Raw genomic sequence first — 25,541 nt, 5'->3', positions numbered from 1 at the left:
GAGAAGGGAAGAGGGGCCAAGCCGGTGAGAAATCCTGGCATTTCTTCCAGGCAGTCACAGAGACCTTGCACACTCCTTTCTCAAGACCATGAAACTATCTTCTGTCAAGACACATGCTTTGCTTCAGCCTTAATATTATCTTTCCTAACAAGGGCTGCTGCCCATAGGGCAGCGATTGCAGTAAGCCCCCCGGGAACCATAACCCATTAAAACATATGGCTCTGCTCCTATACATCTGCTCAGACATGGCAGCATCAGTTCTCACACAAGATCCTCAGCAAAGGTGGAGATGTGCAGCAGCAGTTCACAGATACCCATGGCTTTGGAGGAAAAAATTCCAGTCTCCTGGTTTTTGGACCATCTCTCCTAATTCGATCAGATTATGGCATTAGCGAGGGTAGGAGAGGCAATAAGCTAATGCGTTAGCCTTTCAGGCTCAGGGGGATTTACTACCCTCCTTTTCCTCATATCACAGAGATGCAATGTGGTTTAACATGGATATTGAGAACCAACCCTAAGACTGTACGCAAGAAGCTTCTCCCGAGTCCTAGGAGTAATTAATGTGTCCTTCCATTTTAAAAAGATAAAGAAAAATAACAGACTTCTGGGGGAAGGGGGGGTGGGGGGTGGGGCTTGGAACTCCTGTCATCAAGATTACCAAGAGGTATTAAAATGTATATGACTTTGCTATCTACCCAGGAGATCAGCCAACTGTGAAAGGAATATCTCCAATTTGAACCAACAAGCGAACTCAGATAAAGGATCACAAAGCTCTCAGACACCGCGCGTTGCCTCACAGGGTGCTGTGAATAGCCACAAGCCAGCAAAAGCAATTACTAGAACATTTTCCTTTCCTACTTGGTGGGGATTCAGACGAGTCCTTGCAGTACCAGTGGTGACTTCCATTTGCATTAACGGCACAGGGCGTTGCAGCGCAGTTATCACTCAGGGCTTCACTTTTGCTGAACACGTTAGAAAGGACAAGCTTTTCCTAGGCAATTGCAGCCCCCATGAGCTCCATGGGAGATCCAGAAGCTGAGGTTATGCCATGATTTCTCCTAGTTTTGCTCAAGTAGGGATTGCAGCAAGCAATGCCTGGCTGCACAGCTTTCCCTGGCCACACAGGTTGGGTATCTCCCTCCTGCAGACCCCTTGGTGGTCTCTGCTGCCAGCATCGCAGAGATCTTCTGTTTATCCCCCTGCCTGATCACCTGCTGCACACACCCTTCAGAGGTGGCATCTCAGGTGGCGTCATCCTCTTCTGGTGCCTTTAACTTTAATTGAAAGGTCACCTTCCAAACGCAAGTGAGAGGAGCCTGGTTGGTCCTTACTACTGTTCTCATGACACAAATTAGCCACGAAGGCACAACTGGGAAATTCAGCATCTCTCAGAAATTCATCAACATCTGCCAAACCATGATTAATCACCATTTCACTTTATAGGACTTGCTCGTTCACCCAGGACGGCAGCAGTGAGGAAAAGAAAATAACAGAGGAACTGTGAATGACCATCTTAATACAACAGTGTTATTGTCAAGTCAATGAAGGCTTGAGGACAAGTTAACAGACTTGAAACACAAACAGAAAAAAAAATGGAAAGAAGGGAAAGCTACTTCTTCAGAGCAGTGAGGTTCTGCTGCCCGTTTGAACTGGCATGATCAAAAGGGGGAAGGACTGAGAATATTTTTGTGTTACAATCCATGTAACAGTGGTTTTGGGCAGGTCACTTGGAAAGTCACTCCCTCTTCAAACGTTCAAGGACCAGATGAGCTGGCTTTGTGGGCGAACACAACGTAGTCCATACACCCTTCATCAAAACCTCTTGGTTACTCTTCCCACCGTGTGCTACCAGCCACGAGGTCTCATCCATGAAGTCCTGGCTGGAGGCGCAGCCGGACAGCAAGGAGCCCTTCCCGCTGCAGCAGGGGGATGATGGAGAGGAGCGATGCTTACAGCCTCTCCCTAGCAGAGATAAACCAGGCAGAGTAGCACTGCTAACGAATACGGCAAAATGAGCAGTTAAAGCCACAGGGACAATTTCATAATGCCGCTGGTAATTTGTAGCTGCTCGCTAGAGTTTTCCCTCACTGCTATTTCACGATGCTGGCTGATTAAATTTTTCTGTCTGGTATTGAGCCTAAATAATAATTAATAACTTATGAGGAGGTCTTCTAATGAAGCACGCTCTGTTCCTGTGATTCACTCGGTGCAAAGCGTTGGGGTTACTGCCCACCAGACCCAGGGGAGTCAGCCAGGTCCACTGCCCATTTTCCATAAATTCAGATACCAGTTGGTGAGCATCTGTAGCTGCCACCCCAGTGCCATTCACAGCTGGCTTCAAGCTACCTGCGGCTGTGAGTGAGGGGACCCTGAGCATCACCCCTGCTCCCACAGCACTGGGCATCGTGGTCAGCCCAGGAGATGAGGTGACTGGTGACATGCCCAGGGAGAATATAAAAATGGAAGCCCACCAGCCCACCTGGAAGCATCCCACCTGTCCCACCAGCTATTTCTTCTCAGCCAGCTCTTACTAGGTTTTCCTTTTCAGCTTAAGGCAAATCCCCGCCAGAATGAAGTGCTGGGCAAGATAATTGGAAGCATTTTGAGTGCTGCAGCTGGTTTTAGCTCTCCCAGGCCCCGTGCCCAGTGGAGGAAGACGGCAACTCTGCCCAGAAATGGTGCAAAAAATGTACCTTGGCTTTGCCTGGCTGGGTGAGCAGGAGCTCCGCCGCTGCTCGCCCCCCTTGCACCCCGCATAGGGCTGGTGTTTGAACCAGTTCCCTTTGAAACAAACTGCATAGCCAGTTCACAAAGGCAGGTCTGAATTCCCCAGCCTGAAATGTACTTAAAGGAGCTTTTGTGCAACTTCAGCTCCGATGATCCATGATCAGGTGGGTAATGCAAAGTGCCTGTTTCTCCCCCAGAGTGGAAGGCAGCTATTTTCTCAGCTGAAGTGTCGTGCATGTATCTGATATGCATGAAGAGCTGTTTGAGGATCTGTTGCCGGAGCCTGCCAAACAAGAAATAGACTTGCCTTCTACATTCAAGTGAATTTTTATTTTTGTCAATCTTGCTTCTCTTATAACATGTCCCCCTGTGAAATGTGTTGAACGGAGATAACCAGGCATGATGTATCCTCAGGGATTTGCAGTAGCAAGAAAACATTCTTGATATTCACAATGAAAAATGTCAAGTAGTTTTATGCCACTTATAGTATCAAATGATGATGGGTTTTATATGCAGTCTGGGGAGAGTATGCTTTGGAAAGAGCTAGACTATACGAATTTATGTACGTATGTGTTTATTTACTGCAAGCACTGATCAGATCAAGGAAGCAATAAGAAATCACAAACAAGCTGTATAATTTTCTCTGCACACCCCAGGACTTCTTTTCTTTCTGTATGTTTTCCCCCCTTCTAATTACAGCGATGATACTACCTGAATCAGCAGCTGAGGACACAGCTCATGACACCACAGGGAAACGCAGGAAAACCCTTTGCAGGATCAGGTGTGATGGCAGCGAGACGAGTGCCACCGGGAACTGGTAAGGTGCTGTCAGCCAGGAGGACAAAACACACGGGATTTGGGGAATCTCCTCTGTTCCCTGCAGTTACGAGATCCCCAAAATATGCTATCCTTTTTTTTATTTATTCTTTGCAGACCACAATCTTACCACAGCTTAGAATTTGGAGCACCGCTGAAGAGCCCATGCGTAGGGAAGACAGCGGGAGGCAGATTTACCCACCAAAGCGGATTAATTAGGAGAAAAGCAGCTGATGAACAAATGGATCAATAGGAACTGAAGGGTATGAATGAGTAAGAATGGGACAAGAGCATTTCTCTCCCAGCTACTGGTTTCACCATGTGTTTTGTGGTATCTGACATCTTCTTCAAGAGGGATAGTGCTTAAAAACCCCAAGTTAGTGAAATGAAGCCCATTTTCCAAATACGTGTTACTGGCCTGGAGGAATGACTTGTGCCAACCCTGTCTCTCTCATGTTAACTGTTAGAAAGACAAGTAAAACCTTTCAGTTCCCAGGAGGTTTGCGCAGGTGCTGAGGAGGGGGTCAGGGACCCCAGCACTGAGCCCAGACCCCGCAGAGCAGGCAGGATTGAACCCAGCCAGATGGCTCAGGCGCTGAGCGGTGAGATGGCAGGTCTACCCCTCCACATGTTTTAATTCAGGCCTAATGCTCCTAAAATTAAACAAATGCAGAAACATTTGCCTTATCCGATCTGAATTCAAAACTGAGCCTGTCAAAGTTTGGCAAGCATTTGGGACTGGAAGAGAGTTTTAACTTAATCTACCCCGTCTTCATGTTATACTGCGTCAAAATTTAGCTCTGATCTCCCTTTGATCTTTTCCAAGGTAACTTCCAGTCTGGGTCCAGTTAATGTCGTTACCCGGGTTTTTAACACCTCGTTAGCCAGTGGGCCAGCAGGAGGATGCAGTTTTAGGCTTTTCATCTTGTCAGCGGTTCTGCTGAGGTCGGGCTGTGCCAAATGCATTTGCCCGCAGAGGTACCGTGAGTGCACACCCGTGAGTGCACACCCGTGAGTGCACGCCTGAACTTGGTGCCTCCGTCTGTAATGGAAAAAAGCTCCAGGCAGTGGAATGGGGAATGCTGCGGAGCAGAGGAAGGCAAGGAGAGCCTGTCACATTCCTGTTGTCAGAGCAGTGCACAGAGAAAAGGTTAACGTGAATGATCTCTCTCTGGTGTCCTGTTAATTGCCTGCTTTCAATTATACCCTTCGATCCGCTGCAGGTAGGAAAGGATAAATTTTCATCACTTCTAACAGCTGTTTAGGAGTTTTAATTACATCTGGCACATTAAGTGTAGCCTAAATCAAAACACTTAGCATGGGGGAGGTTAAATGTTGCGCTTTTAAAATGACATATTGTGTTTAGATTTATCTAACATACATATTGTATGTTATAAAACATACATTGTTATATTGTATGTTATATACATATTGTATGTTATGTATGTTTTAAAACAACATACTGTGTTTTTAGATTTATAAACAGGATATTACGACAGCAAATGTGGCCGTGCTTGGTGAGCGCTTCCTCCTTAATCCATTTCAGCATTTGCATGCTCTCAGTTGGTTTTTACAGTAATTACATTTCCTTTATCTTTAATTCATAACTTGATCTTTCATTTCAAGTGTTTCTTTCTTCCTCTGTACATGCCTATGTATATTCCTGCTCGGGGTTCTTGCAATACACGATATAAAGCTTAAACCCAACACCAGAGGGAAAGCAAGGTGGATTTGTGCAGTGTGAAATTTCCAAAACAGGCTGACATTTGAGGAAGGATTCAGGTGCCTGAACATATAATGTGTGCTGCTTTGGAAACCCCACAGTATCTGAGACATCCCCAGAAGGGCTGGAAGACGTGACAGAAAACCTTTGGGACACCCAAGTCCTCGCGGGGACCGTGGCCCCCAAGGTTGGCTTAGTAGAGCACATAGGAAATCACGTTGTCATGGCAATTATTCCTGATGTTGAGGAGATCCAGGGGATGATGAAAACCTCCTGTCAGTCTTATTTCTTTCATGGATTTCAGGAAGGTAAAGGTGAAGACTAGCAGCCTCCTCTGTGGTGTGAGGGGGCAGGTGCCTGGGGAGGGTCCTCTCCCGCCTCAGGGTACAAGGGGGATGCTCTATACCCAGGGACCAGGGGCACTGGCCTCACAGCCCTGGTGGGTATAAGCTGCTCAGACCCAGTTTTAATCTACCGACAGGATTTGTATAAGAATGCCATGAAAGCTGGTAACTAAAGCTCTCAAGAGGTAGAGGATTTGCTGTGATCCTGGGCGGGATAAGCTAAAATGGTATTTCTTTAAAAACCAAAGCTGGCACAGATGCAGGCAAGAATCCCCAAATCCACAGAAGCTCTGTTTTAGGCTGAAAACAAACAAACAAAAAATGTTTTAAAAGAACTGGGACTCCACGTATGGGTGCTTTTTCCTGAGTTGCAGAGACATAAAGGGCATTTACCCATTTTATTATAGCACTGGGGATTGCTCCATCGAAGGCTGAGCCTCGCAGCTATGGAAAGGTGGCAGGAGGGGAAGGCGGTGGGAAGGACCCCCAGGGCAGCTGTTCAGAAGAGGAGGGTTAATAAATCACCTCCCAAAGCTGCTGCTTGAAGTTAGTCTGTCCCCATCTCCTAATAAGCTAACTACACTCCTTATCCAGGTAGAAAAACTGTGTTCCCAGCTCTGGGTTTCACTGCAGTGAGCTCCATCTCTTTGGGAATGAGGAGCCAGAGAAGAAAAAGAATAAACTTTAATAACATGGGGCAACATTTGCAATGGGATCTTTCTTTAACTTATTGAGCTTTTGGTTCCTCTGTCCCACTAAGATGAAAAGCGTGAGTGTTGCCAGGAAGGCGGTGTTGAAAAGGAAATGTGCAAAATGAAAGGAAAACTATAAACAAATGCCAAATTAAAATAGCAGCAGCCTGGGAAGTGGATCCATTGAGCAGTTTATCTGTGAGTCAGATCACAATGTACCCAGTTCTGGTGCCTTTCCCACTGCTTCCCCTGAGAGCCCATGAATGCAAAATAATTCTGTAAATACAATTATTTGCAAATGTTTCTTGGAAGCAACTTTTTTTCCCCCTCAAAGAGACAGAAACAAAATTCAACAGTGATTATGTAGGAAGTGAGCATAAAACTGAATTGGGTGCATTACTCCGCTTTGCAATTTTTTTAATGTACATTCCTGAAGAATAAAACCATTTTTCACAGCCCTGAAGAGGGGCTGGCTGCCAGCAAAAGCTGAGGCGCACACAGCCTGTGCCACTCATTTGTCACTGTCCTGCCGTGACCCAGATTCACACGGGATTTGTCACCGCTCCCGGGGATGAGACGGAGCACGACCAGGGAAGGCGATGCCCGGTCCACGATTACGGAGGTTTTTGTATCGCTGGCCTTGCTCTGGGCTTTTATTTGCCCTGACTGGGTTCAGGTGAGCCATGTGTGACTTGTAGAGTGTTTTCTGCTGCTGGAGAACGCTGGGCCAGGTAGATACGGCTACAGTCCCCTGGGGAACAGGGCAAGGTGGCCAGCAAAAACAGCCTCTCACTGCCCACCTGCAAGTTTAGACCCATCTCATATTAGGTTTATGTATAGGTAAACTCCCTAAGAAAATATGAAGCTCTTAATATTTTGACCACCTCTGTCATCCCTCTGGTAGGACAAAAAAAAGGGAAAATGAGACCGGAATTTGTGTTTTGTTGTTGGCAAAAGGAATAATTGGATGACCTAAATTTATTTCTATTCCTACACCAAGAGCAGCTGCTGTAGCCTGGGAAATGGCGCTGGCTGGTGTGTGCCAGGCTCTGCCAGGGGCAGCGGGGCTGCGGCAAAGGCTTCGGGGGGTGACACAGCCCCGGGACAGGCAGGGCACAGCTTGGTGGTGGTCGTGAGGAGCGTGGGGGAAACCTGCTGCAGCTTGCCCTACCGCCTGTGCATTTGGCATCCATGAAAACGATGGTGGGAAAGACATCAAGGAAGAAAAACTGGGTTTATGATCAGGTAGCAATGGTTTCAGCCTGACTGACCTGCTGTCTGATAGCAGCCTGCCCAGCTAGAGGGGCTCAGCTGTGGTCAGGGACAAGATGTGCAAAACAGGGATGGCTGCGGCTGCTGCTTCTGCTGCCTGCTGGCACAGACTCTGAATAAACCATGGGATGGGACGGGATAGCACCGGTGCTCTCTGTTCCAAGGTAGAAAAGACACCTGATGAGAATGTGAAATGGCTGGGATTATTTCACATCGAAATTAGGTCTCTGCGATGTAGAAATCTACATGTAAATGAGTTACCTCCATAGTCGGTGAAAAAAAAGGGCATTCCTAGGATGTCAGTCATCTCATTCTGTGGCAGAAATTAATTTTGATGCCAGCCTTTGCCTGAGATGAGTCACGGCCCAGGAATACCCACTGCTCTGCCAGCGCGCAGCGGGGCAGGCTGGTGCTGCAGGCACTGTGTCTTAGGCTTCTGCAAAAGAAAGAAATCTCACATTCATCCTTCTATGAAATGCAAATTCCTGGTCTAGGCACAAAATATGTTTTCATTTAGATTTTTATGAAATTGGAAAAAAATGCAAAATGTAAATTTAAAAATTTGATTCATTTTGATGAAAATGAGTTGTGCAGTTCCAGGTTTTCAGCTCACTGAAGCCCCAAAGATTAATATTTTTTCCCCATGTAGAATGGAAAATCTTTACTATTGTTATGGGTTAGGGAAAAAAAAAATAATCTTGCTCCCTTTCACCTCAATGAGGCACAAAAGAATAACCCACCCTCACTTTCGAAGACTCTCTGCTGATTCTGTACTTAGGGCTTTTCACAGAATCATTTAGAATTATGGAACCCTTTAGGTTGGAAAAGGCCTTCAAGATCATAATTTTCTCCTGTGTCCTCCCTTTCCCTTCATCACTAATAGCCATACAAAAATGTTGAGTATTTTGCAAAGACAGAAACGAGATGCGCCTCCTAGGTACACAACATGTTCGCAACTTCAGGCAAAGAGGCATTTGCAGCTACGAAGCTCTGCTAATGAGAGCAACCTTGTGTTTAGTGGGAATGTTAATCAATTAGACACACAGAGCATTAATGATGTTCTTTTGCCTAATTAGATTAGCAAAACATGAGCACTGCCACTTTTTTTTTTCCCCCCCCTTCCAGCTCTCCAGCTTGTGCCTCCCAAGGAGCACCACCCATCTGGCTCCGGGATGCGGGATGCTCCAGAGGGAGGTATTCCCCAGGCACCCCTGGGGAAGAGAGCAGCTGGGTCACGCCTGTACCACAGCCCCCTGTGCCCACCCTGGGGACAGGCAGGAGAGCACTGCTGGAGTGATGTGGGAAGATTTCTAGTTCTTCCTACAGCTTTTTAAGTTTTGAGGCTGAAGGCAGAGGTTTAGCAGCTCAGCAACCTGTCCTGGGCCACAGCAGGGACCCCCCTGCAAGCCCCAGCACCCACAGAGCTGGAGCATGTTTTCAGGTGGATCTTGGAGAGGACCAGATGTTCTCCTGCTTCTCCAGCGTGCAGGATTCACAAGGAAAGTAAACCCCAGGTGGGCAGTGCCGTGAGCCACCCCACACAGAGCTACCAAGATCTCCATGATAAGGGGAATGACAGAGCTATGGAAAAGTGAGACAAGGCTTATCTCTAAGAGAAGAGCATCATTTGATTCAGAGCACGACAAGAGGCAGATAAGATGCCAGAAATGCTCACAAGTCTGGAATTATACCGACCTATGAACTGTGAGAAACCTGAAAAACATTGATAAACTCTCTTGATTCTTCATCAGTTTTCTTCCTGGTTATCTGATTTACCCAGGTGTAGGTAACACACTGCTCAGTGCCCAGCTCCCCACCCCGCAGGGACAATGTGAAAGAAACACACAGCAATGTTTTAATGAGGGAATATTCCTAGATTCCTAGATTCAATGAAGTATTGAAAAAAGATTGCACAAAACCAGTCTTCCCATCTTGCTGGTGGGGAATTGTGGATTATTATGTAAAAAATGAGGACAATTAAGTTCTGAAATATTGTTAAAGAAAGATTAGCCACACATCAGATAGCCCCAGGGGGTTCTTTAGCAGCTTGGGCTGTTTCTCAGGACAAGCTGCCTCCCTGCACAGGGCAAGCCTTTAAAAAGCAAGATAGATGGACAGCCCCTAACAGATCCTGACTGATGTAAAAAAGCACGAACTTGATGGTGCCCAGCAATCTTTTGCTCCGAGTCTAGTGCCTGCATCATCCTTACTTAGTCTTGCTTAGTGTCTGCATCACCCAAGGCAAATCCCCTGCCAATCCATCCTTAGCAATGAAGGCATGCAAAAATGACGGGTACTTAACTTTTCCTATTAAGAGCATTTTTCATAGCTACTGCTCAGGTGACAACTATTGAGCAGATTTTATCTCTAGTACTGTAAACACTCAGAGAGTGTGTGCTTTTTAATTTTTACCTCTGCTGAGGTGGAAGGCTTTATCTGCGGTTTCATCAACTTTCAAAGCATTTCTCCCCTTTGGAAAAGATTTTGTATTTTTAAACCAGATAGCTGGAATAGTAAGAGATCACATATTTCATATTAGTTTGAACCAGGGCACATTAGTATGTTGAACATTCACATCTAGAGCTACAGTTTCTATAGTTACTAGTGCATTAGTGTTTCACTGAACTACTGCAATATTAATTTTATAGTAGCTCTGCTTCCCCCTTGCTAGAAGGGTAGGTTTGTAATGAGAGTTTTTGGTGGACTCATCCCATTTTATATACTTTTAGGAGGTTTCTCTGATCCTTCTGTTAGCTGACAGAGCTTTACTTGGTAACAAAGCAGGCAAGATGTAACACAACTGAAAATTTTAATTTAATGTGAGATTTAGTCTTCTATGTGTCTCTAGAAAATTGAACGGTGGATCCCTCAATGGAGAAGGAATACATTGTCTCTTTAGAAGGAGCAGAATGGTCTTATTTCCATCTTCTAAAATTGCTGCTTGCAGGTCAATATGAAAACTTGAGGGAAGACAAGAAAATCTTAGCATTTATTCTGTTCCAGAGGAAATTATTTTGGCTACAGAAAATGCCAGCACACCCTGCTCCCTTGAATCCCCTCAAACTGTTTGCTAGAAATCCAGTGCCACTCCAGCAGCAGAGCCACAGCCACCCCAAATCCCCCCTGGCCAACACCTTTGCTGGGCTGGCTAGTTAAAACACACATTTCCTTTAATCTGCCACTCTTCTTTATTGCTGTTTGATTTTAAAGCAAACCAGGGAAGTTATTAATTATGAGCCTCACCCAGAGCCCACTGGGCTCAATAAGTTTTTCCTCTGAGTTCAGCTGGACCAGGGAGACCCCCTGGGGTTATCGCTGTGCTCCAAAACAAGCGTCTTTCGTTTCCTGCACAAGGAACTCCTGTAGGGATGTAAAGATTGCATTTTCCTGCAGTTTAATTATTGTTTCACTTCTGTTTCTCACTCTGTTGCTTAGCTGACTTCAGTCAATTTAATTTCTGTCCTAAGCAAGAGGAGAGTCAGACTGAGCAGTCTAACGCTGCATGGGCAGAACAGCCCCGTGTGGTCCTGGCTAGCCAAGGAGGAGATCTGTGTGTGGTGATGCAGCTAGGGACTCACCGTGGACCACTCTTTGCATCCCCCCCATTGCTCTGGTGTTGCACATACCCCTCTGCCAGCTTGTGGGGAGGCAGAGCGAGCCCCCCCATCAGCCTTACCCGCCTTGGTGGGCACTTACTAGCTCTTTGCAAGCCAGGTTCTCCAAGGAGCCGGCAGCCCACCACCCCAAGCTGTACCAGCAAAGGGAAGGAGCTGCACAGCTCCAGCCTCCCACCCGGCGGGGGCTGGCACCCCCACAGCCGGCCCTTCACCCCAAACCCCATGCTTGCTCTTCGTTCCCCGCTTAGCAAGGACACAGCAAGAGCGGCGTGGGAAGGTGAAGGGGGATGAGCATGGGTTTAAACAGCAGGTAACCCCGAGGTGAGTCTGGGGAGATTAAATCCCTGGTAAGTCTGGGTGGCACTGCAGCCGGACGGTGCTGTTTCGGGATGGGCAGTTGGGGGTTTTATCTTTATCCAAAGGCTCAGGCCAACAGCCATCGCAACGGTGGCGTTTGGGGAAGGAAAATGAAGCAGGGGAAGTGTAAAGAGAAAAACTGGCTTTTGAGTGAGCTCAGAGCTCTCCATCCCTGCTCGCGAAGGGAAAGCTTCGAGTAAGGATTTACCAACTTTTGTAAAAACAATACAGCTGCTCTGCTCGCACCCTCCCCGCTGTGTAACTTTCTGATTCCAAATGATTCCCGTTTTCCCTGGAAAGACCTGTCCTAGATGCTAAACGTTTACCTTGGACCTCATTTGGATCTTACGGAATATACCTGAGGTTTTGCTGGGGCCAACCTGGAACGCAGCGCAACTCCGCCGGTTACCGGGGCGGGTTGCCCCTTGCCCGCTGGTTAACGGGACGGGCTGCCCCCTGCCCACGGGCCCCCCGCCGGTTACCGGGGCGCGTTGCCCCCCGCCCGCCGCTGCCGGGACCAGCCGCCCCCTCCCCGCCGCCCCCGCCGCGGCTCCAGCGCCATCTAGCGGCATCACCCGCCTGGCCCACGGCCACCGGCTGCCGCCAGCGCCGGCGCTGGGAGTCGCGCAAAAGTTGTTTTTGTTTGTTTTGTTTGTTTGTTTTTTTTTTTTCCATGCACTCAGAACATGCCAATCAGTTTTTGGGGGCTTTGGGGTAGTTTTTTTGGGTTGTTTGTTTGTTTGTGTTTTGTTTTTGGTTTTGTTTTTTTTGTTGGTTTGCATTGGGTTTTTTCCTCTTTTTTAGTTTGTTTGTTTTGTTTGGTTTGGTTTCTTTTTCCCTCCCCCCTTCCTGAATTATATTAATCTAAATATAAAAAGTGAATTACCACTCTTTGCTCCTGGGTCCTGTCCATGGCCAGAAGGACGGCTGGGCTGCAGGGCATGGCGCACAGAATCCCAGGGGATGCAGCTCCCGAGATGGGGAAGGCATCCAGGCTCTTCTGCACACCCGGGCATAGAAGAGGCCGTAGCAGCAGGAAAAGGGCAGGATGCTTTGCAAAACCATCGGTGTATCACACTCAAAGCTTTCATTTGCTGTCATTCGAAAGCCTCCAGGAAGCCTCCAAACAAACCCTGCACTAGAGAAAAACGGCTCATTGACTACCTGGGGTTTTGCCTACAGTCAGTAACGCGCAGCTCCTCCTGCTCAGACTCCCTTCTGGATGCTCCTTTGTTTGACTTCCCCGTGGCGTGTCCTCAATACCAACCACCGTTTGTTTGTCAGCAGCATGAATCACCCCTTCAGCAAACCATAGGTGACAGGACTTTGGCCTCATTCATGTACCGTGGGGCTGGGAGAAACTCCATAGCTTTAACAGGGTGGGTCTGCAGCTGGAGGAGGACAGCGAAGGTATTACCTTCCCTCTTCCTTCTTCTTCTTCTTCAGCAACCACAAACCTCATTTTGCCTTCAAAACCAATTATGCTCTGCCTCAGGAGGAGAGGGTAAGTTAGCAGGAGACACCAACCCACAGGGTCTCAGTGTCACCTGCTGTCCCACCGGTCAGACGATGCAGCTGCCTGCAGCTCCTGGCTCCTTTATTAACACTATGATTTAAGCACAAATCTGAATCCAAACTCTCCTCCTTGGGAGGCATGGTGATGACCTGCAGCGAAGCCTGGACTCCCCTGGGGTGGCCCTGACCCCATTAGCAGCAGGTTCTGTCACACAGGCTTCCCTCTCCCAGCCCACCCCTGCTGAGAACAGCAGCTGGAAAAGGGTGACTGGCAACTGATGAAAAACATGCACACAAGTACCTGTGAAATACTGATTATATTTCTTATGCTTTTATAGCAATATAATACTTCATATGAGACTGGGAAACATACTTTCAAATATTTTACGTTACCTGTACACCTACACAACCTGTTTATGGAACAGGAACGCCTTGTTGCTGCTTACTTAAGCCCATGACTTACCAGTCCCACAGCAACACAATAAATGCCAGAATCCCACAAGCTTTTCTTTTACTCTGAAAACACCACACTCAGATAAAGCTTATTTTAGAAACACTAGAATTGCATTGCAATATCCATAATATATTAAGAAAAACTTCTACCTTTCATAAATATGTCATACATAAAATATGTTCCCAAAATACATTCATGCATTTTCCCCATTGAAGATCCCTGCTCGTACCCAACGCGTCTGTAAGCTGGGAAGGGCAATCACTGGGCAACGGCTGGAGAGAGGCTCACGTTTGCAGGTAGCTCCAAACCCAGCTGGAGGTTGGGAAGAAGCCTTTGCTGTTTGGGTTAACTCCTGCATCAGCGGGTCTAATCCTGCCTCCCTGCAAAAACAGGGCTCTCCTGCAGGCTGTGCGCCATCCAAGCTGTGCCGCACTGCACCAGCGGCCCGTGTGCAAGCAGCCAAAAGCCACCCCCCCCCCATCTCACCCTGAGCACTTGCAGTTTTTCCAGCAGTTACCGGAGATGCTCAAGTCTCTCCCAGTTCTCGACAGAGGCTGGGAAGCAAGAGCTTTGGAAGTGGCAAGGTCACTACCTAGCTTTGGTGGAAGGGGATCTGTGAATGGAAGAAGTTGCTTTCTTGACCACCATCGACCTGAAGATGGACCACACTCTCAGTGCCGTCATCCCTGTCTGCTCTGAGGTGGTCCTTTGCTAACAAAGTAATCAAATGCCTATCCCGTCTCCGTTTATGAAAGCATAAATACACAAAATATACAAAAACACCTACAAAGTAATTCTAAGTAGCAGCTGGCACAGAAGAAGTGCCAGTTTTGCAGCTCAGTAACGTAGGTCCCGTCCCCGTGAATGCAGTTAATACAGTATTGGGCTCCAGGGCCTGGCCACAGCCCTCCCCGGAGCTGTACCTGGATCATGTGGCTGTGCAAATACAGGCAGACTAAGCGCTAATCTGATCTGGGTTGAGAGGGAAGCCAGACATATGCCTGCCCAAATTCCACTTTTCCCCCTCAGAAAGGTCCTGGTCAATATTGCAAGTGCACATTCAAAGGTCATTTTGGGAATGCTGCCCTCTCTACTTGCAAGCAGGCCAGTTCCAAGTCAGCATCCCCTTCCCACGAGGCAGTCTGTTGTGAGGACAAGCTATCCCTTAAGCTAGAGGTCTAGAGACAAACGAAATTCATTCTGACTTTTCTCATCTACCCCAACCCAATGCCTTTACAGAGCAACTGAAGAGAAGCATTGCATAGATCTGTATCATGTCTTCCCACACCCAACAAACAGCAAGAAATTCAAGTTTTGCACAGTACATTACAAAAGGCATCACCTTAAGACAATGCAAGAAAAAAAAATTAAAAAATGAAGTGTCACCACGGTGTAAACCCTGCAATGAAACGAGGCAGTGAACATACAGTGCTCGGCAGCTCTCAGGGGTGGCTGCCTGTAGTGTACTGATGGATTTGCTAGACAAATCTCCCCTCAAATCTACTTCCCATTGCACAGTAATATCAGTTTGCATAATTAGATAATCTGCTCCTGAACAAAAGGAGCGATGCTGTGTCACAGGAAGGAGGAGGACACTGTCAGGGCCGTCTGCTTTGCATACAGTAATTTTAGGGCCAGCTGTCCCCTTTGCCGCACAGGCTGCAGGACAGCAGGGCTCTTTTCAGCCTTAGGAAGTCTCGACAGAAGTTTTGCTACAGTTGGCTTTTCGATTGAGACATTAGGGCCCAGATCTTCTGGTGGTTTAAACCTCACATGCTCCATTGGAGTTACTGGTGCTCATTTCCACGAGTGGAGAACGCGGTCCTTGCTTGTCACAGACATGAATAAAGCTACGGTAGCCCTTTAAAGAAAATTAAATAACTGCATATGGCATCAGCGCACGATTTTAAATGTGCTTCTGCTGTTAAGAAAATAGGAAGCACACCAGTGGTTAATTTAATTATCTTGAACTAAAAAAAGTGATATTACTATTAATTTAAAACCCCCTAGGGACTGCATAACGTCTTCTCGTCGTATCTTTGAGACTGAGAAAGTCACTTGCACGCGTAGAGTGCTACATATCCTCCCCAGCCGGCAGCGAAGGTTTGTGTTCCTGGAGGTCACCGTTGCCACTGTCAGATGCATCCGAGCTGCCTGGAGCCGACTCTGGCGGTGGAGGTTTGTAGAGTAAACAGGCGACTATAAAGAAGGTTGTCCCAAGCACCTGCAGCCACGGAGACACCCCGTTACCCTCTGCTCCCCCAAACCCAGGCACTTAGCCCCCATTTGGAAGGAGATTTGCTGACCAAGCTTTGGGGAGGAGATGATGCTGAAGGCCAGCCTGGGCAGCAGACCTGTGCACAGAACTGCAGGGGGTAAAAATCTGATTTTAGCCAGGCCCACAGCAATGGCACAGTGAGAATTTGGAAAGCTGTTCAGCCCCACACAGACACCTGGAGTGTGGTGCTGCGTGGACCAACACCATCTGAGCCATTTGCTGGAAGGCTTTCGAAAACCTCTTTATCGCAGCAACCGCTGAACGCTGCTATCTAGGGCAAGTGCTTGTTTGGGAGCAGTTAAAATGATGGTTTTCAGCTAATAAATAAGGAACACAGAGCTATTTTCTCACAGTGATCAGGGGACGGTTATTTACAGCCTGCCTATGATGCCATCCTTCACTCTCACTAACTCTCAGCAGTTAAATACTTTACTCCATTTCTAGCAAAAAATCACTTCTGTAACTGTTGGGAGAAGAGGAGATATTTCTTACGGTGCAACAGAAGCTGTAAGCCTAGAAAGTAATGGGAATTTAAGAGAATGATGGTGCCTGGAGCACCATTACCTGGCAAGAAGCAACTGGAGCTTTTGCCTTCCTTGAGAATATTTCTTGTGTGAAGGTCTAATTTGGGCTGGGGGGGCAGATCAGGACAACCCAATTGTGTAAAATTCTCTCCCAGAGTAAACTGCTGCCTCCTAAAGACCTGCTTGCTTTATCAGAGAGTGAAGTTAACCGGCAGCTTCACCTTGTAGACCAGTCCAGCGATGAGGGTGTACCGGCTCATGGCTGAGTTCTGGTAAACGTAACAAGAACCTTGCTCACCACACTGGTCCTGCCAGAGCAGGCAGGATTTATCGATCATGGACCCAAAGGCGATGGGGCCAGGGATGCCTCCTGTGGGAAGAGAGAGCGGACCTTTAGTTTGGGCAGCACCTACGCACCAGTCTCGCAAGGCACAAGGTGCTTACAGAAAAGTATCAGGCTCTGCTGCTACTGCGATTAAGCAAACTCATCCCGCAACATCTGGGGCCATTAGGTATCTAAAATACGCTGAATTTCAAGACCTGAGAGTCCAATGGATCTTTTGACCATCCTGACCTACATGTTGCACAGGACCCAAAAGACGTATGCAGGAGCTTCAATGCCTTTGCTCCTCTTTACTTGATGACACGTCGCCAGGACATTGCTCCTCTACCCGCCCCGCAACACGTTATGGAACCCTTCATTCAGTTTGCGAATCATGTGCAAAGGGAATTGGGTTTTTCTCAATGACACCAAACAATGGAAAGCATCCTCCTTTCAACAGCTCGTATCCTACCCCCTCCTTTTCCAACCCAGTGTGCCTCGTTCTTAGGTAACAGCTTGGCACACACTCCACAAAGCCAACGGACTACACCAACGCACAAATTCACTGTTCCATACCTAGCGTTCGTACTACAATCCACTGGATCCCAAGTGCAAATGACCTTTGCCTGTCAGAGACACACCTAGGGAACAAAAGAGGATTGTTTAAACATGCTGCCAGGCTGCACGGACCTCCCCGCGCCCAAGGACCTCCATCCCCTCCGGACATCGAGGTTCATCCCAGTGCAATGCACTCCCCCCCCTCCCCGCCCCCCCCCCCGGCTGTAAACTGGGACACACGTGTGTCCCATGTCAGAGGATAGAGCTGCCAATGCTTAAATTTGCTTTCCCAGCTAGACAGGGAAGGGAATTAGCCCTGATGTCTCCATGCGGCCAGTAACAAGGTGGTTCCCATCACACTCTCCCCACAACCTGAGCCAGCAGGATAGACTGGAGAGGTGGATACTGGGACTTCTGGCAGCGCTGGTGGAGGATGAGATGATGCCGTGCTTACCGCAGAGTGGCAGTCAGGGCAGGAATACTGCTCAGGAAGGTGAAGAGGATCACCATGAACATGAAGAACAGGAGTAGGGGCTTTTTCGCACAAGAGGAGGTGCATTTCCCTGCCTCTGCGTCGCCGGGGCCGGGCAGGAGGGTTTTGTCAATGCAGCTACAATGCAGGTAGACCTGGGAAAGGAAGGCTGGTGGGCACGTTGCCAAGGGGAGCACGCTGATAGCCAAAGCTTTACAAAGCAATTCAGGGAGGGCAGAAACCAGTGGTTTCGCTCCCAGAGTGAAGCAGAAATCAAGCTGCATTCTTGACACACCTCTGTTTCAAAACAGATTATTAAATAAGAGAAACTAACTTTGCCAGGCACCCCTTGAACACTGAACGTCATTGCCCTTCGTAAGCCTTTGCCTGACTATGAGCAACATGCTGGGAGGATGATGAGGTGCATCGTGTTCATTGAAGACTCAAAATAAGCATCAGGACAGGAATTTGGTGCCTACCAGGCTCCCTGCCTGCCTGAGGGATTTACCACAGATTTCAGTGCAGTTTGATGCAGAGTGAGGCAAAACAGGTTGGACACACCGAGAGAAGCAAAGCAGGGTGACCTCAGGGTACCTTCTGCCTTCATCCCAGGTGGTACCTGAGAGCATCCATCCTACACCAGGCTTTTACACTGATTTGCAGCAAAGCTCAAACCTGTAGACACTTTTGCAGAGCCAGCCAAATCACTCCAGAGAAGACGTGCCACCACCTTATTAACACACCGTGCCTTCAAGACATACCTTCTTGCCGTTCCTGAGGTTTTCAGACAGTTTTTTGCACCCGGCATGGCAGGGAGAGTAATACATAATGTCATCGCTCCCACAGACAGGGCTGTAGGTCTCCTGTAGACAGCCACAGTTGGTGTTGCAGGCTGCTGTCAGGTTGAGGTGGCCACCAGGCAAAACACTAAGGGAAACAGGAGCGGTAAGTGGGGAGACACTGAACAGCATTTTCCAGGAGGAAATGGGTAGAGCAAGAGAAGGAGAATGGGGGACAGTAGGAGATGCGGTGGATCCCCAGGCAGCATAAAGCCAGGCTTGGGAAGGGCTTCACCTCACCCCATTTTAACCATGAATAGGAATTGTGCCCTGGAGCTGTCTCCTTCCCACAACTACCGAGGGAGTTTAAGCTACCAGCTCACAGGGAGACACCTCCACTTGGAGGGGAGATTCCCACTCCTAGTCCAGTTTACCCCAGTGGATAGAAACGGGGGACCACATGAAGGCAACTGAAGAGTGGAGTACGTCACACTGGTGCTGCTGATCTCCCTCGCTAAAGAGGGAGCCTCTTCCATAAACTAGATGCAAAAATTAGGACACTTGTATTCTGGGTCTCATCCTCAGTATCTGCCTGTGAGAATGACTGGACATCATCTTCCACCACCAACACATTCACACACGACCACCACCAGCACTGTGTATTTGGAGTTATCCTTCCATTCTGACTAGGGCCACACAGCATAAGACAGATGGGATGATTGTTATTACCTTCCCTTGTACGTCTGGGTTACTCCTGCCATCGGCATGTTAGGGCAGTGAATAAAAAAAATGAATATAGCCAGCAGACTTGACACTGTGCAAAGTAAACATAATTTGATGATTCCTGAACAGCGGAGTTTAAATTTATTCACAAGGAATCCTCCCAGGAACGTGCCTCCCCCTCCAGCTGGTACAACCAAATAACCTGAAAAAAAAAAAAAAGGGATAAAAACACAAGCAAGTTTAGAAACATCAGCAAGGAGTTTTCAAGCCTGAATACATGAACTGCAGTGTGTCTGCACGAGAATAACCCCTTGGATGCTGCGTGGCTTCTTGATGGGAGTTCAGTGGACTTCTCTACAGTCGGTGGACCTCTGTAACAGCTCAGGTAACGTGGCACAAGCCTGGTAAGGCAGCTTTTTCTACCCAGAGATCTTCACACCCTTTGAGGAGCTCATGATGAGTATCGACACGTGTTGGACACCACATCCTTGGTCTGCGGTAAGGCAGCTAAGTGAGGATCTTCCCAGTTTCAGGATGCCGACAAAAATATGCCCCCTAGTTCAGACATCCCCCATTAGAAGAAATATTTAGTCAATGTTTTCTGGCAATGCACTAGAAGGAACAGTGTACAATTATTCTGCCTTCCTCTAGAGGGTAACAGATGGCTGCAGAAGTGACACATTTCTCCTGATCTCAATAGATACAGCTCTGAAAATGCACTTGCTACAGAAGTGCTGATGGAAAACAATCCTATCTAATAGCTGAAGACAATAACCGCTCTGTAACTGAACTGCAAAGCATGTTTGTCTCCATTCTAAATGGGCGACAGTGCTCTCGTATTTGTAGGCAAAATGGGAAAACATTGCAAAAACCTGGTTTCCTTACCAAAAAAAGTAGCAGCTTCAGAGGCACTTAAACTAAACTGAGACTCCAGGAACTTGGGTCCAAATGTGGACATCCCAGCAATGAGGGTGGCTTCAGTCGCTCCCGCTAAGCAGAGGAAGATGAAGGTGGGATTCTTCAGAAGCAGCAGTACTGATCTAGGAAGGACAAATATACTGGAATTGAATCACTGTGTCACATTTTGATTTGAGGTCTGTCCCCTACCTTTAAGTCAGAAGGACCACATGTAAGACAAGGCAGCATCCCATCATGCTGCATCTCTTTGAAAAAACCAAACCCAACCAAACCCAAAAGGATGCTAACTGGAGTTTGACAGAGCAGTAAGCTCCCCCACTTAGGTTTACTGAGTCCTGCCAGCCAAGGAAGGATGCTGCAGATGCCCTCACCTCTCCCGCTGTACTGGCAGAGCAGGTGTTGGTGCTTGTGGAGATGTCTCCATTGCAGGTGGCCATCAGCAACTTTGCCCTCAAACTCTCTCTTTATATATAACGCCTCTCATGGGCCAACCTGCTCTGGCTCTCGTTCCTACTGGGAGTTGTCCTGACTACCTTCAGGCACCTACCAGAGGCACATACCCTGGCTGTCTTTTATAGCTCCACTGGCTACAGCCAAGTGCCACGGGAATCTGAGGAACGTCAACCAAACACCTAAAACACGAGGGAATAATCTGGGGCTCTTCGACTCTTCTCTGTGGATCACACAAGGGCACCAGATGGGTCTATTTATCTCATGTGCATGTTCCTAACAGGGACTGAACACCAGTAGCACGTGTGGGATATCATTCACACTCAGGAGGCCCACGACTTCTAGACAGATGATTTCAGCAGTAATTTTCCAACATTTAGGGTCAGCCTGAGTATTTTCCATTCCTAAATGGGGCAATACTGAAAGGATACAACTCCTCAACAAATCTCAGTCCTTTCAAGGTTTTATTAGTCCCTGCTGGCAGTTATCTTGGGACTCCTGACTAAGAGCAGGGAACAAGGTTGTGTAACATCCTCATATATACACGTGTTATTCATGTGAACCCATGTCCCCACGAGAATAACAATCTCTGATAACCATGGACGTTTTGCAGCTCAGGGGAAATACCAAGCAGGCCTTTCTATATGGAGGAAACACCTCCAAGACACCTTATATCCCACTGGAAAACAGAAAGCAATCTTTCTCCCACAATTTAACCACAGTTTACTTTAAGCTTAATGTATAAGTCGAGCAAATACATTTTATCTTCGACCCATCAGGATTTAGCAGAGCGCCATAGATATGCCTGAAAAATTGCCAAGTGTCATTTATATGCAGAAAGATGATCCAGCAATGATTCCAACTCCAAGACGCAGAAAGGCCCCCAGGCACATGGGATGGTCTCAATTATCTCTCACTCTCTCGGATATTGGACTAAGAGGGCCGACACTGCTTTTGCAGGGGGTGTTTTGTAACAGGCTTGAAATGCTGCTGCATGACCTTCCCCAAGCCTGGCCCGGACCAGTCCCACAGACCATCCCATTTCTGAGATGGGCACAACCCCACCATCCCGCAGTGATGGCACAACAGGGATGCTGTGGGATGCTCACTGAACTGAAAGGCACAGTCACCACCTACTGCTTTGCAGGAAACGTGAAATCAGATAAAACCAACTGTAGTACAACCGAGAGACGTGCCAAGGCTCACTATCAGATTTATACAGCTTTATCCACATAAAGTGGAGAATTTCATTATAAAAAAAAAAAAAAAGAAGCTGAACGGCGGAAATATCACACATCCGTACACCTTGATTACAGGGGATTTACACTAACTATTGTCCAGCTACTGGGATTAGTTTACTAAACTATTTTCCAGGAATGATTTTTTCACTTGTGCTTTATTTCGAAGCACAAAGCCTCTTAGCAAGAAAATACTTGTGGACCCTGTGGCTGATGTAGAAAAAGCGCAAGGTTTTCACTTTTTTACAGTTCGAGAAAAGAGAGGATTTGTCCCCTGGTACCAGCGTGACTTTGTGCCTGTTGCTTAAAGCTTACAGGTTAGACCTGCAGGTAGCAAAATTCAGAGGAACTCCTTTCAGTGCTGAGTAAGGATTTACTCACATAATTTAATCCGTTTGTAGACAGAAGACATAGGTGTGAGGAGTTACAGCGTCTGAAACCTTACCAAAGTCAACACAGACCTTTTCACTGCTGTTGGCAGGACTCTAAACACACCCAGAAACCACCTAACTCTTGAGTACTCTTGACTGTCAGTTCTTGCAGCTAAAGGCATTTCAGGAGGCTCAGCACTACCAAGAGAAGAACCCCACCACCTGTAAAAGCCTGATCCTGCAAGCCCTTAATGATAAGGGCGCATATAGGTATAGATATAGGTACTCCTTCCTCAGTAATGGTCCTGCTGGGTAGGTTGGGACCACCTGTACAACCCAAGGCAGCTCCTCTGAGAAATGCATGCCCAGGACACCCCAGGCTGTAAGGGCACAGTCACAAACTAATGAGTCATTAATGACAGACAGATACTTAATGCAATCTTCGAGCATGTGAATGGGGATTTTTCCAGCACAAAATGACACCTACTGTCACCACCACCAAGGGAACAGAGGGCAGCACCTACGTCCCACAGGAATGTAAACCAACCTCCCTTTACAATGCACGAAAGCTGTAGTAAAGGCATGAGATAAACCAAAGCCCCAGCCTGCCACCTAACCCGAGGGGGATGAGTGAATTCCTGACCGTAGCCTCTCATGAGGAGGATCAGGGCTTGACACACCAGTGAGTGATGTTCACCAACTCCATCTTGTAGCTCGCTAGGACCGAGCCTCCTCTCCTGGCACAGCTCTGTGTGCCTTCTGTTTGAATCCCTCTGTACTGCCAGGAGGGGCTATTTCACGAGAACTATCATATGGAAGCAGAGAAAGGCAAATGCTATTTTATCAGGCCTTTTCAACCTAAGAATTAAGACAGAAGTCTCTTCAGGGCAGAGGATTAGGCTGTGCAGGCTGCATTCCTGTAAGCTCCTGCTCTTAGACAGCACTGTGAATACAGCTATTCACCAAGCTCACTTAGGAAGGACCTGATGGCATAGAACAGTATTTTATTTCATCAGTATTTCTGCTTATCTTTGGGAGATTCTTACTGTCCATACTGTGAGAAAACGTGTAGCATCTCAGCTGTTACCAAAACAAAAGCAACAGTGTCCTCTGGCCTTGCTCCCCAGCCTGGTCCACGTGTCCCCAAGAGCTGCACGCGCAGATGTGATCTCCTTTTTAATGCAGGCTTCCAGAATAGCAAGCCTTTAAGGCACTTCCCTTTTAATAATCAAAACCAGGGAACACAAAAGTCTGTTAGGTTTTTGCTTTCAAACGAAAAGCACACTAAGGACTGGACTGATCTGAACTGTTTGATGTGAGTTGCCCACCTTTAGGTATTTGTTCTTCAGGAATGAGGGGTGAAAGAAGATGCTCCCGGAGGAGGACTGCCTCCGTACCTGCAGTCAGCCAGTCCTCACTGAGAAACAGTGGGAGCTTTGCTCCAGATAGGCAAGAACAGCATCAACCACTGGATTTCATCCCTCTCTGCTACCCTGTTTGTGTTGGTTTTAGTCATAACCTTATCATTATTTAAATGCAGGTTTTGAATTTAATTTCCGTGTGGAGAATAAGCCATGACCTCGGAAGATGGCACCCAGTCAAGAATGCCATTTAATAACAGTACTGAAATCTGTTCAACGTAATATTCTTCGTAAAGCTGCCTTAACCCCTGGTAAACTTCCTACAAAGTCTCCAAGAATTTCAAACCAGTGTGAGTAGTTGCATTGACCCAACACAGGCTGACTGCTGCTGAAAAGCCCCGTAACGAGCACCTGCTTCAATCCCCCTCTGCCAGCACAAAGGCAAATACCCCAACCCAAGTTCAGACGTAACTGCTGGCAGCAGCACGGGGTTTGGCAACACCGAATGTTTGCCTTTGCATGGGGCAGCCATCACACATGGATGCAAACTCCTTCCTCAAAAAGATCCTGGGAGAAATACAAAAAAGAAAAATCCCCTTATTGACTATGAGCTCCAAAAGGGATTGGTACCCAGGTATCTCTGCAACATCCAAAGCTTGCACACCAGCTAAACACAAGCTGCAAATAAAGCGGCACCTCACCCCCTGCCCTCCATTTAAATATAAACTCAACACACACAAAAAAAAAAAAAACCAAAAACCAAAACACAAAAGATTTCAAAGATCCACAGCAAATATTTCCAGGTTAAAAGACCGCATTTTATTTTGGCCACTCGCATGTTCCTACCCAGGATCCCTTTAAACCATTTCCTACCAACCCGCCCCTGGTGCCAGCACGCTCGCCCACAGCCCAGCCAAGCAGCAGCCCTGAGATGAAGCACACTGCTCTGTCACTGCTTTGCAGGAGAGATAAGAAATAGTTACACATAAAAGGTGGCTGGAAGATGCAAAGGCAACATTAAAAAAAAAAAGGAAACTAAGAATAAAAGACAAAGGGAACTGAAAGCTACAGTGCAGGATATCTTGTTCCCTGGATTTGGAATGGAGCTGTAAGAGCTGTGAGTTTTGTTTCCTCTCTTCTCATTAAAAGGAGAAAACAGGGATCTAACAAAAGGAAAAATAAAGGAAGCAAAGCCCTGAAGGGATGGGGATGGAGATGGAGGAGGAGAGGAGAGGACCCTGGACAACACCTGACTGGGCCAGGTGAAGCCAGACACAAGCAGACTGGAGGAACTAATGCTGCTGGGGAGAGGGCATGGGGGGCATTGCCTGTGCATCTCCTGCCACTGGAAGGCTGGCACCAAGCCACTCCGTGAAACTCCACACGCTGCATATGACTGCAGGTGGATCTTCACTCGTGGACGTGAGCTTCTGAAAAACACGGACAGGACCAGCCACTTGTCCCCTGCTCTCCCACGCGGTCCCCAGCACAATTTCTCGTTCAGCCCATTTGCTGAGAGCTCCCAGCCACTGACAGGACCAGGCACTTTGCAACTTCCCCTGCAAGGAAGCATCATTGCTATCTTTGAAGATGGGCAAAATCTTTTAGCTAGCATCACAGAAAGCAAGCTCAGTTTGGGCCCACTGCTCCCGCCCCTGGGGAGGGCTCCCTGAACCTCAGGCATGGGGCAGTTTTCTCACCGAGGCAGATCTTTAACTGTTTTCCCAAAGTCTGGATCCGATGCTTTTTTGTGGCTCCCATCCTTTAGCTGATGAGCCTCTGACACCCTCATAACGATATACCGCTGGGATCCTGAAAATGAGAGGCAAATGGGAACGAGGAGCATGTGAGACATGAGATACGGATGCCACCCAAGTGGTGGATTTGCAGCGTGAAAATGCAACGCAACATCCTCCCTCTGCCAATGGCTGCAAGGCAGGAGCAGGGAAGGAGGCAGCTGGAAAGCTGCAGGGGTGAAATCCATGTAGGAATTAAAATATAAACCCTGGAAGCTCTTTCTCTACCCTGCG

At 47.6% G+C, this 25,541-nt stretch overlaps 1 protein-coding gene across 2 annotated transcripts in view; it reads right to left on the bottom strand.

Moving 5' to 3' along the window:
• Nucleotides 1-13,370: 13,370 nt before the first annotated feature.
• The window catches only part of SLCO4A1 (solute carrier organic anion transporter family member 4A1), a 28,633-nt gene continuing 16,462 nt past the window's right edge, over nucleotides 13,371-25,541 (bottom strand). For both annotated transcript variants that reach the window (XM_056354872.1, XM_056354873.1), the window contains exons 5-12: nucleotides 25,212-25,323; nucleotides 20,059-20,213; nucleotides 19,180-19,375; nucleotides 18,433-18,598; nucleotides 17,654-17,826; nucleotides 17,218-17,282; nucleotides 16,541-16,689; nucleotides 13,371-15,741 (exon numbers count right to left, since the gene is read on the bottom strand). In XM_056354872.1, coding sequence (XP_056210847.1) covers nucleotides 15,592-15,741; nucleotides 16,541-16,689; nucleotides 17,218-17,282; nucleotides 17,654-17,826; nucleotides 18,433-18,598; nucleotides 19,180-19,375; nucleotides 20,059-20,213; nucleotides 25,212-25,323 — 1,166 coding nt within the window. In that variant the 3' untranslated portion in view covers nucleotides 13,371-15,591. The remainder of the gene's footprint in view (nucleotides 15,742-16,540; nucleotides 16,690-17,217; nucleotides 17,283-17,653; nucleotides 17,827-18,432; nucleotides 18,599-19,179; nucleotides 19,376-20,058; nucleotides 20,214-25,211; nucleotides 25,324-25,541) is intronic.

Source organism: Falco biarmicus, chromosome 10 (genome assembly GCF_023638135.1).
Source record: "Falco biarmicus isolate bFalBia1 chromosome 10, bFalBia1.pri, whole genome shotgun sequence".
Classification (NCBI taxonomy): domain Eukaryota; kingdom Metazoa; phylum Chordata; class Aves; order Falconiformes; family Falconidae; genus Falco; species Falco biarmicus.
Note: the sequence above shows the minus strand (reverse complement) of the source record. Positions and strands in the feature narration are given on the sequence as shown.